The 11,693-nt window shown below is 46.8% G+C and overlaps 1 protein-coding gene and 1 pseudogene across 1 annotated transcript; both read right to left on the reverse strand.

Moving 5' to 3' along the window:
* Positions 1 to 7: 7 nt before the first annotated feature.
* On the reverse strand, positions 8 to 785 carry LOC124684603 (annotated as a pseudogene).
* Positions 786 to 5,421: 4,636 nt separating this feature from the next.
* LOC124701748 (protein PSK SIMULATOR 1-like) lies at positions 5,422 to 11,225 on the reverse strand. The gene is made up of 12 exons (XM_047233851.1): positions 10,985 to 11,225; positions 9,197 to 9,501; positions 9,014 to 9,106; positions 8,822 to 8,912; positions 8,398 to 8,491; positions 7,736 to 7,830; positions 7,497 to 7,566; positions 7,307 to 7,407; positions 6,785 to 6,901; positions 6,442 to 6,518; positions 6,303 to 6,347; positions 5,422 to 6,188 (listed from the first exon to the last, which is right to left on the reverse strand). Exons 1-12 carry the CDS (start codon positions 11,180 to 11,182, stop codon positions 5,654 to 5,656), a joined length of 1,821 nt encoding a protein of 606 aa, XP_047089807.1. The 5' UTR covers positions 11,183 to 11,225; the 3' UTR covers positions 5,422 to 5,653.
* Between the last annotated feature and the right edge of the window lie 468 nt (positions 11,226 to 11,693).

Genomic DNA, 11,693 nt, shown 5'->3' on the forward strand with positions numbered 1-11,693 from the left:
ATTTACATGCCGATAACGCACGAGCGATCTTGAAAAACGCCTCTCGCAGCGTCACGGTTCACACAGATCGCGCGTCCGTGTCCCCCTGTACGGGCCGTCCGATCCTAATCGTACGGCTCGGGGCAGCCGCAGCAGCGGTTTTTTCCTCCCAGGTCCACGATCGCGGCCGTCGCGCCTGGGGAGAGCAGAGCAGCCGTGCGCGTCCGCCCTCCTACCAGCACTGGTCCGTCTCCCACGTCCTCCGCCGGTAGCCCGTCCCCGCCGCCGCCCCAGCGCCGGCCGCAACGTCCCTGTCGTACCGCGCGCGCTGGTCGGGGTCGGCGAGGGTGGCGTAAGCCGCGTGCAGCCGGATGAACCCCTCGTCTCCGCCTCCAGTTCCGACGGCGTCTGGGTGCACCTCCCTAGCCAGGCGCCGGTACGCGGCCTTGATCTCCCCCCTGCTCGCCGCCGCGCCCACCCCGAGCACCTCGTAGTGCGTCCTCCCCGCCGCCACCGCTGGGGCCATCGTCGCCGACGCGCGCGCCACCACACACCGCCGGGCTCCGGCGACGCGCCCTGGAAATGGCACGGTCGTTGCAGCAAACGCAGCCATCGAGGTAATCTGTTCTTGATCCGAAGCAGCAGTGCACTACACTGTATGATACTTCCGCTTCCTCACTGTACAGTACTCTTTTCCTTGCTCGTCGTGGAGAGCGGAAATGGCCGTGGATTTATAGGAGTGAGGAGCCTGTGGTGCCACTCGTACGTCCGGCCCTCGATCTTATCTCCGGGAAGATTATTTTGGGCTTGTGCTGAGTCAGTCACCGGTGTTGTGTTGCCTTCTTTCTCCTAAAATGTGTCTATGGATGGTGTTGCTTTCGCGCCACCGTTGGTGGTTACGGTTGCCACTCCACCTCCTACCTCTTCCCCAACAGGGAGGAAAGGGACGTCAGATTGATGGCGTTTTGGCCCCAACAGGGAACACTATATTCGAATTTAAGCTATCTAAAACTCAAAAAGTCTGCCTTTCTTAACACTGTACATGATTATGTCCCTTACATGTCTACAAAGTTTCACCAAGAAAAAACATACGTTGTGTTCTAAGCCGATGAACAAAAGACAATGATGTAGTAAAAAGAATGGCCTTGATGAGTGGCGAAGGCAACCCATTTTGCAACGGTGGGGCATACCTAACTTGGGTCGGGCTTATATTTTATTTTTCTAATTTTCTATAGAAGACATATGGGCGGAGCTGAATCTTAGGATGCCCCACCCCTTCCACCCTCCTCTCCTGGTTCGGCCACTGGCCTCAATCCCCATGAGATTGTGTTGCGGTTGGTCTCGGCACAGGACAATGTGTTGCATCTGCCATTCTCGATCTGGAGCAACAACTCCAGATTTGGGCTTGCAAAATGCTGCTTTGGGAGAAGCTCGATGCCAGGCTCTCTTGGAGGCCACGTCTGACTTCACCGGATGGAGTTTCATGTGTAGGTCATCTTAATGATTGTGTTGGTGTGTTGCCTAGCCTTGTTGGTCAATGGAGAAGAGGGCATTGATGTCGCTCGACAGGTGGAATATGATCGACGGTCACAATGTATGTAGTAGGATTTTGGCGACGCTGCCGTGAGGCATGTCCTATGTGGATGGCCTCGGATTTTTCTTTCTAACCTATGCATCAGTCGATTTAGACGCCGGTGGTATCCTTCTTTTCAGGGAAGACAAAAGTACTCTCTGAGTTTCTTTTTCTTTTGCGAAAAGTCCAGCGATCTATTCATAACCCTCAACAACAATACAAGAAAATTCAAAAGTAATAAAATTGTAAATAGGTCTTTATACTACCTAGCAACGACTACAGGCACTTGAACTAGTTGAAGGTGCGCCGTCGTCCTTGCCCCTTCCTCATTGGAAGTTTTACAAAGCTAGTTTTAGTAGATCTTGTTGTAATAGACATACTGGAAGTCGTCGTGCTAAGGCATCAAAGGACCAACGCACAAGAGCAGCATGCATTGCCAATGAAGATAAGCATAGATCATAAAAAACATAGACCAAATCCAGCGAGATCCGTCGATAACAAACCTATGCATGCCCTCTGGCGATTATAGACGCATCACCGGGACACCGACTAGAGGGGAGGACTTTATTCCATCTTCAGAAAATTGCCATCGTCACGTCTTCGTAAGTACGACACAAACCCTAAACAAAACGAGGAAAACAACAAGAAATTGAGCCCTCTCGCCGACAAGGATCGGGATCCACCGCGCCTCCATCCTAAGACCACAGGAGCTGAGACAGATCGGCCGCGGCGCCGACGGGGGTAGGGAACCCTCATCGCCTGAACGGATGGGTATCTTGTAACTAATTGCTACCACTTGAGTTTCTTGGTGCCTGGTGGAACCAATTTACATTGGCATCGCCGTTTGCATGACATCGTACGGTATATGTGCAGTGGCGTAGCTTAGTGTAAGCCAGGGGGGCACCGTCCCCCCCCACCCCGCCCCCAGCTTTCTAGCAAACTATGAAGGAATTCTGTTTTGGAGCAGCTTGGAAGAATTTTTCTGACTTTTGCCCCCCCCCCCCCAAATCCCCGTATTTTCCATTTCACCACCCCCCCTACGTTTTCTCCCAAGCTCCGCCCGTTGCCACTCTGCGTCACCAAGAACCGTTAGGATGGGACAAGAGGTAATACATGACACTCCTTCTATTACTGCTATTAATCCATGCTCATATAATATATTGGACTAACTAAAATTAACTGTCCAGGAAGCAACTCATGTACCAATTGCTAGAGCACATGAACCACTGCCAGAAAGTGGGTTTGTTGTTAATGCCAGGGAAAGCATGCCATTACCAACAGGAAGGATGACTACTGCAACTACTAGAGAAAGAGGAAGAGCAAGAGCAAATTCACAGAGAGGGGGAGGCAGACAGGGCAACAGCTAGCACAGATGGATATTCAACAAGAGGAAGAGCAAGGGGAAGATCTAGTACAAGAGCTAGCAAGAAAAGAAGTGGAGATGCCAGCACAAGTGGAACTGCAGACCAACCTCATGAAGCACCAGCTGGCAAGAAAAGAACTGGAGATGCTAGCACAAGTGGAATACATGATACAGACATGGAGATGCTAGCACAAGCACAAGTTAATGATGATGCACCTAAAGGTAGAGAGAGGACACATAGAGGATACAGAACAGGTCCTGGCAGTTTCTACTACCTGATGTTTGGAGATGACAATGCTTTCCCAAATTTAAATGAGGAATACATTCCAGAGATGAATGTCCAAGAGATGCAACTAAGGCAGAATGCACCATCACTAGATGACATCTAGATGTGATTCATATTGTCATAATATGGTGTGTGACAATTCAAAGAGAAGCATCATTTTTTGTCCCTATTTACTTTAGATTGTGCTATCAATTAAACATGTTCACTCTGGAACTTATGTAATTTGGATTTATGGCCATTGTGCTATCAAGTACTGCCATGGAGGGATTGTGCTAGCAAGTAAAGCTTAATATCATCTGATGTGCATCCAATTGTTGCATTTGTTTTCCACACATTTATTCTCACAACACAATTTTTTATTTCACAAAAAACATGTACATTGATATAAAAATGCCTCACACAAAGCCCCTGATGAACAAAGCACAAACACAGTACAAGATCAAGATCAAGCAACAAGCTACAACAAGCTACAAATGTCAACATCATAAATTCTCTCCTATCTCTATTTCTAAGATCTTGCTGGTGTGCCCTCTGCATTTCTTTCTTCCTAGCTTTCCTTCTCTTTATCTCATTTTCCATTTCTTAAGCTACACTAGCTGTTTATTTTCTTCCTCAATGTCTCTAGAATTCCTGCTTCTAATCACACCATCAATCTCCAATTGATCCATTGTTTTCTACGAATTTGAAAAAACAAATTTGGTTCAAAATTGTGTACATAATTTTGGTTCAAGAAGAATTTAGGAACATGGGAAGCACAAAAGGGGAAACAACCGGAGACGAGGAAGAAGCAATTACCTTTGTTGGCGTGGCAGCACCTCTCGTCGGCGTGGGGTAGTAGACGACCGACGTCTCCTTCCATTCCTCCTCTGCCCATCTGCTTCCTCCACCGCCGCCATTGAGCTGACGGCCCACCGTCGACGCCATTGAGCCCGAGCAGCTCCTGTCCGCGGGGCACCTCCCTCGCTCCTGTCCGCGGGGCACCTCCCTCGCTCCTCTCCTCTTCGCGGGGCTCCTGTCCGCGGGGCTCCTCTCTCGCCGACCAGCTGCGCCGCTCCTCTCTCGCTGCCTGCCGCTGCTCAGCTCAGCTCACCTCTCTCGACTAGGGTTGGAGATTCGTGCAGCCGACGTGCGACCGAGGACACCTGTAACGATCCAACGGGCAGTTCAGATAGACTAGAAACATAGAAAACGAAAAAAGCAGGGGGTTATCAGCAAAAACTACACAGGCCAGCGCTTCCAAACTGCCAGCGTGGATGACACTTGGCGGCTTCTGATTGGCGAGGATCATTCCTGAACCCGAATTGCAAGTTCTTGGACTAGGTTATCACCTTTTGCAACTAGTAGGACCAAACCATCACATGCTATACAAGTCCCTCGACCTGAAGTGTAATTAGCTCAAAGCCTAATGTCCCAAGTAGTAAGTTGTTCGGACAAATTGTACGAAATCTTGCACCTGGTGCTCATTTGACTTGTAGTCTTTCATCATGCACGTTTGGAGGGAGGGAAGTTCGGCGAAACTTTGCAGTAGGCACGCACATGCTTTGTCTTGCGGCGCCGACAAGATGACAATCAAGCTAAGAGCAGCATAGCTGTGATGGACGGAGTTATCAATTTGGTGGGTGGGTCGTCGGAGATGCCGACCACGGGCGCTATGGCGACGGACGAGAAGATGACCGGGGTCTCTCTCGCCGCGGACATGTGGGTGGCGGAGCTGGAGCGGAGGGAGCGGCGGACATGGACGTCGCCGGAGAAACGGATGTGGGAAAAGGTGCTTTGCCCGCATTATTGATATCCTGATAAGGTGGAAGACCTGACCTGGTGAAGATAAAGAAATATCTGCACTGCACTGGATAGAACCTGGACCAGCCAGAATTGAAGGCGAAAATGGCTTCCCGGTTTGAAGGAAACAAAGGCAAATGATCATGTGGCTAAGATGCCAAGATGGGAGTAGTGATCATCCATCTCAACAAGACGTCCTGACAAACAAGTATAGACTGTAGTACAGTAGGACTTATCTCCTGATTGAGTGTTCAGAATTCAGAAAGCTGGAAATAAAGGCAACGAGCTGCCAACACACTCAAAATTCAGATGTTGCAGCCTACAAATCCTATCTACCTCCATAGAAAGCGTGAATCCAATCGTTTCTGAAACTACACACACGCTGAATCGCGGACACAGGGAGAGGCCTAGACGGAAAAAAATGGTGAGGCAAACGGACACCACTTCTGAACCTGCTCTTGTTATATTTCCACTCAAACAACCCCCAACTTTTTTTTTCTGTAATACTTCTGAAGTGTGGCAAATATGTAATCTATATGTACATGAACTAAGGGAACTTATATAAAAACGCATACCACACACATATACAAGATATATACGACCGATCGAACTCGCCGGAAGAATACCGCAAAAGAATACCTACTCTGTGCATGCACCATATAACTCTTCTCTTCTAACTAAATGATGATAGAGTCAGTCTGCCCAGCCCATCAATTACATCCAGGTCCCTCGCCAGCTGGTCACATCCTGGCGCCGAGTCCCGACCGAACTCCCTCGCCGGCGAGCTCCCGTGGCTCCGGCACGCGTCCCAGCTCCGGTTCGCCCTGCTCGCCTTCCCAGGCCGAGGCTCGCAGCTCTTGCTCCTGCCGTAACTCGTCGTCCTCCGGAAGGCCAGGTGGTCCAGCGTCTCGCGCTCCGAGTCCGACAGCGGGCTCGGGCATGTGCCACCGTCGTGCATCGGAGACGTGGTGTGCTTGGTGTCACCGGATTGTGCCAGTTCCGATGAACCTCTGCGGGAAGATCGGGACCGGTCCCGCCTCCCTGACTTGTTGTGCCCGTAGCCTCGGCTCTTCACCTGCAAAACCAGCTGGTGGAGCAGCACCACAAGCTCCAGCATGTGATGCTCCGTTGCCGCCTTGTCGGCATGGTGGAGCGTCTGCACCCGGCTGACGGCGTGCCGGGACCCCGACTTCTCGTCCATGTCGCTCCTGGAACAATCCGTCACGTTAGGCTGTGTTGCGAACAAGCGTAGAGGCTGTTTGATCGATGAGAAATTGAGAAGGGAATAAGATTAGGTGATTATTATGCTATTTAAGACTAACCCGAAGTTTGCCCATTCGCCGACCCATCCAAATCCTTGGTGTGCTCTGGTACAAGTATGGAAAACAGTAAGTTTTGGTGAGAGGGAGAAAAACAACTGTGCTCAGAAATCAGAATGGTTGGTACAAAATCCCAAACTACCTTGTTGTGTTTTCTGCTATTGGAAGAATCCAGCGGAGGGTTTTCTGCATTTCAGCTTTTATTTGAGATACACTACGCTGCAGAGAATAACAAAGGGTCCCAGTTAGTAATACGCTTTGATGCACGAGTAATACCAATAAACCAAGACATGGATCTTGTAAAACAAAAGGCTCATTTACCCGAAGGACAACTGAGTTTTCAGTGTTTCCGAACTAAATCATGTCTATGTACACACATAAATTTAAAATCTATTACCGCTAAAGTGGATCCACCAGTTTTACTTTCTACTGCAAATTCCATGTGCATAAATAAAAAATCATCTGCAAAGTTTTATAACACAAACCTCCTCTTCAGTATTAACTGATTGCAACCGTGACCGCAGAGCTGACTTCACTGTTATTGGTAGTCCATGGTACAGGTTGTCCCTAGCGCTAGGAGGAAGAGAGAGTGGTCGAGAAACCTGCATATGTATATATGGATTGAAAACTTTATGCACTTCCTTATTTCTTAATACATGAGGCGTCAGAGAATGCTGTAAAGTAGACTATGGCGATATAATATATGCAACATGGTATTGTCACTTGTTTACTTCAAAATGACTTCGGAATTGCTATTTTTGCAGCTAGGGGACAGACAGATATTTCTGCCAGGTGATCAGACAAATATAGGTGATAGTTCACTACTAATAGTTATGTTCATCGGAAGAAAAGGGAAATAAATAGATGCATGGTTCATCAACATTAAGATCACGTGAAAATTGACCACATAAACGAAAGTGGGACATTAAGCAAGCACAATAAACATCACAAGCGCCCTTTATTGAAATAAAACAATAAACATCACATGGGTCATCAAATTAACTTACTATATTTTCAATCTGATTGATAATGTTAGCGTAGTGTAGTGCCAAACCACAGGGGCCTAGCCTTTTGTTCTGAACTTGCTCATAACTGACGAATTCAGTACCTACAGAAGTTGTTTATTCAAAGAGGTATCAGGATATTGTCAGACACATTTTCTGCAAACTATGAAGCAGCCAATTTACTATTACTAACCAACTTCACCGAATGCATCCCGGAGTTGTCTATCAAGAAAAATGGCGATTTCAACAAGCTTTTCCACAATCTGAATAGAGGATAATGCAAAGCAATGTTAGCATTATACAAAGCAAATAAAAAACAATATGTTTACAAAAAAATATATCAATATAACACTACCAGGCATAACCCAACAGAAAGTATTCCATAAAGCCAGGATATAAAGTAATGAAGAAAATATGGATGAAGGTAATTACATCCTCCAAAGGTCTGGACCACAAGGATTTCTTCTTCAATTTTTTCACAAGATTCCTTTGGCGCTTTAGTTCACTATGCAAGATCATAACACTCTCTGCAAAGAGCAAAAAATGAATACGATAAATATCTCTAATTGAAAACTGAATACATGGTGTGTCAAACTCAATATCATCCATAAAAGTATAATGTGACAAAGATAATTAAGTATTATCAGAATCACTCCAATGGCGCGGGCAGGAATATAAATTGCCTTTTCTTAGAGCTCATTCTATAAATATGTAGAATTTTCCTCTAAGTACTGGTTCCCAATGTATGCCCTAGCTGTGATGCTTGGTTCACCACTATTTATTACATCATGTGTCAAAAATTGGCTCAATTGGATATTGCAGTAGGTAAGATAAAATATCAGCAGAGAACATTTTTCCTTGATCAACTTTCTTACTAGACCAAGTGAAGTTCATGGTAAAAAAAATGGCTACGAACCACAACCAACAAAAGCATCATTTTCCCCTTATAATAGAAAGCTACAATGCTCGTTGTAGTAACTTTTTATGTTAATAGTACAGTTGTTATTTCCAGGTGAGATTCTGGGAAGGCAATATGCATGCAGTATTAGCATATATGAAGTTGTTTAAGAACAATGTCATCATCCTGGTCGTACCTCGTCTAGCTGCTGGCACAGACTCCTCTTCATTAAATTTCCTTTTAAAATCCTGCTCAAATCTATCCAGCGCGTGCAGTTCATGGTAAAGCTCCTGCAGTTATAGAACTAGCTCATCAGCATAAAGCTTCAACCCAATGTATGAATGCAAAAACGCTTTGATCCACCCTCAAACCTTAGTTCCAGCTGGCTAATATGCAAGACACTCAACTATTATTAGTTAAGAACATACTGAAAGATTCTTTTTCCATTTAAGATATTTAGCTGCTCAATAATTTGAAGAAGTTTAATAGTAATGATGACCATGCCACTTCTACATTGCATAAGCGTAAGAATTTTTTCGAGAATTTTTGAACTTAATAATTATTAGCAAGTACAGGCAACTTGTAGAGTATAGAACTGTGGAAATTAAGCAGAAACATACAGAAGTGTTTTGAGCCAAACTAATCAACTGTTTGACAGTTATTTCGATATGCTCTTTTGAATGATCCTGGGGCGTGACTTCTTTCGTTAATCTGCATATCAGAGTAATCCACAGAGTTTCAGAACAAGAAATGCTAATAAGTACGTAAATAATGACATGCTGAAATGAAATGCATAATTCTGAGAAGCATACTTGTCAAAATAGCGTCCCAAGTTATGCCATATGGGGTCTTTACAAAGGTCACCAAATCGAATTACTTCCCTCGAAAATATGGCAAGCTCTTCCCTGTTGGGTTCCATTTAAAGTCCACATCAACCACAATCACGGTAAGATGAATCAGGAAAATGTTCAACCTTACTGTCTAACCAACCATACCTTTTGTCGATGGCAGCAATATGCAAGAGCTCAGCGGAGTTGGAAGAAATCAATATCCGCACACCGTCTGAATGCAAAATTTCCTCCTTCAGTTCCTTTATACTCTCGTCGGAACATGATCTCCACAAAGAAGAAGCTTTTGCTATTGTATTTGCGACTTCAAACGACAAAATATCGACTTTATTTCCCCGGTTTGTTCCACCGTAGAGAAACCCGCTGCCATGGTTCAAACTTGCGATTCCACTGCCGAGGGTATCTAACACGTCGACAGCCTTCTCCAGAAAGAATGTACCTGTGTCCGATACCTGGCATAACTTAGTATGTCAGAGTTAATGGGAAAAAGGCTACCGCTGGAAAATAACGCATGTTTTCTTTGACTTGGACATTGAAAATACAGATAACTTTCTATAACACAGAAAAAAAGGAGATCTTTATCAAAAATAATGGAGAGATGTTTATCCCTTTAAGAAATATAACAGTTGTTATAGCTTGTATAAAGAAACTAAAAAAAAAGTAGTGCAGGCTAATTTTGAGCTAATTACGTTGAACCTATTGATGTGGTTTTATTCAAAATGGTGAAATACTACTAATATAGTATTCTTATTTCAGTACTATGTTTCCAAGAGAAGTGCATGCTACTACTCCTTCAAGGCTACTCGATAATCCTTCCATGTATTCTGTGCTATCCAAGATGATCCCCTCATGCTCACTGGCTGCATCAAAGTAGACCTGGGATACTTGCTACCGGAACTGTGGAGACGTGGCAATCGACAACTGATGGCGTCGAACTCTTCAGTTTCAGTACCATGTATCTAGATTTGCCACCTCCAAGTACGATGTATCAGTCAAGCTCAACCGTGAATCATTTCAACAGCAACATACAGCAGGATTACTTCGTTTTCATCATACAGTCTGCACTTCACCATTCATTTCAACAGCAACTTGATGTGTGGCCAAGCCCATGATCTGCACAGCATCTCAAGCTCCACTGATGGCATAGTCAACAGAAGGAACAGAGGCAGAAGTTCCTTGTCCATGATTTGCACAGTAGTATCATAAAGCTCCATTGATGGATGGATCGAAGAACTGGTCAACAGAAGCAACAGACGCAGAAGGTTCCGTCCGGGTCACTGGCCTGACCGGTCCAACGGGTACGTACGTAGACTATGGGTGAGACTGACAGCAACCTTGGGTGTAAAATACTCGGCCTCCACGTATCCGAGTGAAAGGAATATCGATCCTCCTCCGTGTGGTGTGACCGGGCTTCGAATGTGAAAAGACAACGGCCGCCTAGATTGACTTCACATTGCGTTTGGACTCCGCAGCTCGTTTTCGGCTATGCCCCCTGTATCTGTCTGTCCCCACGCTGATTGATTCCTCTGAGTTCGTCAGAATTACTGTGCTGAATTAGGCCCCGGACGGAGCTAACTATGTCCAAGAACCAGGAATTAGCTTCGCTTGAATTAACTGGCCAAGAGAGCTTGAGCTTCGTCGTGATCGTTATCATTCATTCAGACGTAATCCGGACTCGTCTGGACGGGACGAGGTGCCTCAAAATCAGCCCTGGCCGGCTAACATCCCCCCTGTTTACTCGTAAAGTACTGAACTTTGTCTAGCAGTCGACCGGCGGTCCGCGGTCGTTCATGCTGAACCAGAGGTCGCCGGCCGGACCCTGCAGCAGGCAGTCCGGCCGGCGAGGGAGGGGGCAGGGGGGAGTAATGAACAGAGCAAGAGGTGAGGATGGGCTGATTGATGGGAGAGGAGCAGTGGTGGAGCAGAGTATGGTACCTTGTTGGACGCGTGCGGCTTGTGGAGCGGCCGGATGGCGAGCTCCCCGGAGTCGTAGTCCCCGGGGCCGTACCTGCTGCGGCGCGCGTCGTAGACCGCCCCGAGCGCCTGCTGCGCCTGCTGCTGCTGCTGCTGGACCGACCGCGCCGCCCGCGGCTCCTTCCGCTCCCGCGTCCGCGTCGAGAACACACACCCCATGGTGCACAGACAATCAATCGATCGATCAAACTGGTCGACGCCTCGCCTCGTCGGTCGTCGGAGCTCCCGCGCGGCGGCGAGCTCGGTGGTGATCAATCCCGGAGTGGGAAGTGGCGCGGGATTGGAGGAGTGGGGAGGGAAGAGAACGGAATGGGACGGGAATGGCTATCGCTGGCTGATGGTACTACTACTTGGAATTGCTTTGTTTTTGTTCTTTTTGGCTGTGGTCGTCGTTGGTCGCCGTCGAACTGCGTTCGCAACCTTTGACTTGTTCCCACGCTATCCTCCTCCTCGGACTAGCTAGCTTCCTTTCCCTTCCCTTTTCCCTAGATGGCTTTGTAGCTTTATCATTGTCAAAAAAGTTGTCTCAACTTTTTAAACCCTGGTTATTCCTATGGATTACACTACTACGGAGTTGATAATTCTGGCCACTCCTCAACCACTAGAATACCCTTGTTGCAAGTGGGTTGCAACTGAGATCTCGCTAGTTGCAAATAAGTTACATCTGAGA

The sequence above is a fragment of the Lolium rigidum genome, chromosome 1 (genome assembly GCF_022539505.1).
Source record: "Lolium rigidum isolate FL_2022 chromosome 1, APGP_CSIRO_Lrig_0.1, whole genome shotgun sequence".
Taxonomy (NCBI): Eukaryota; Viridiplantae; Streptophyta; class Magnoliopsida; order Poales; family Poaceae; genus Lolium; species Lolium rigidum.

What these genes read in the sequence shown, in the direction of transcription:
- LOC124701748 (XM_047233851.1), bottom strand. Translation starts at nt 11,182, where the DNA reads ATGGGGTGTGTGTTCTCGACGCGGACGCGGGAGCGGAAGGAGCCGCGG. An exon ending in TCAATCAGATTGAAAATATA is followed by an intron (nt 6,902 to 7,306) that starts GTAAGTTAATTT and finishes ATACATATGCAG; the next exon opens with GTTTCTCGACCACTCTCTCT. An exon ending in ATAGCAGAAAACACAACAAG is followed by an intron (nt 6,348 to 6,441) that starts GTAGTTTGGGAT and finishes TACTTGTACCAG; the next exon opens with AGCACACCAAGGATTTGGAT.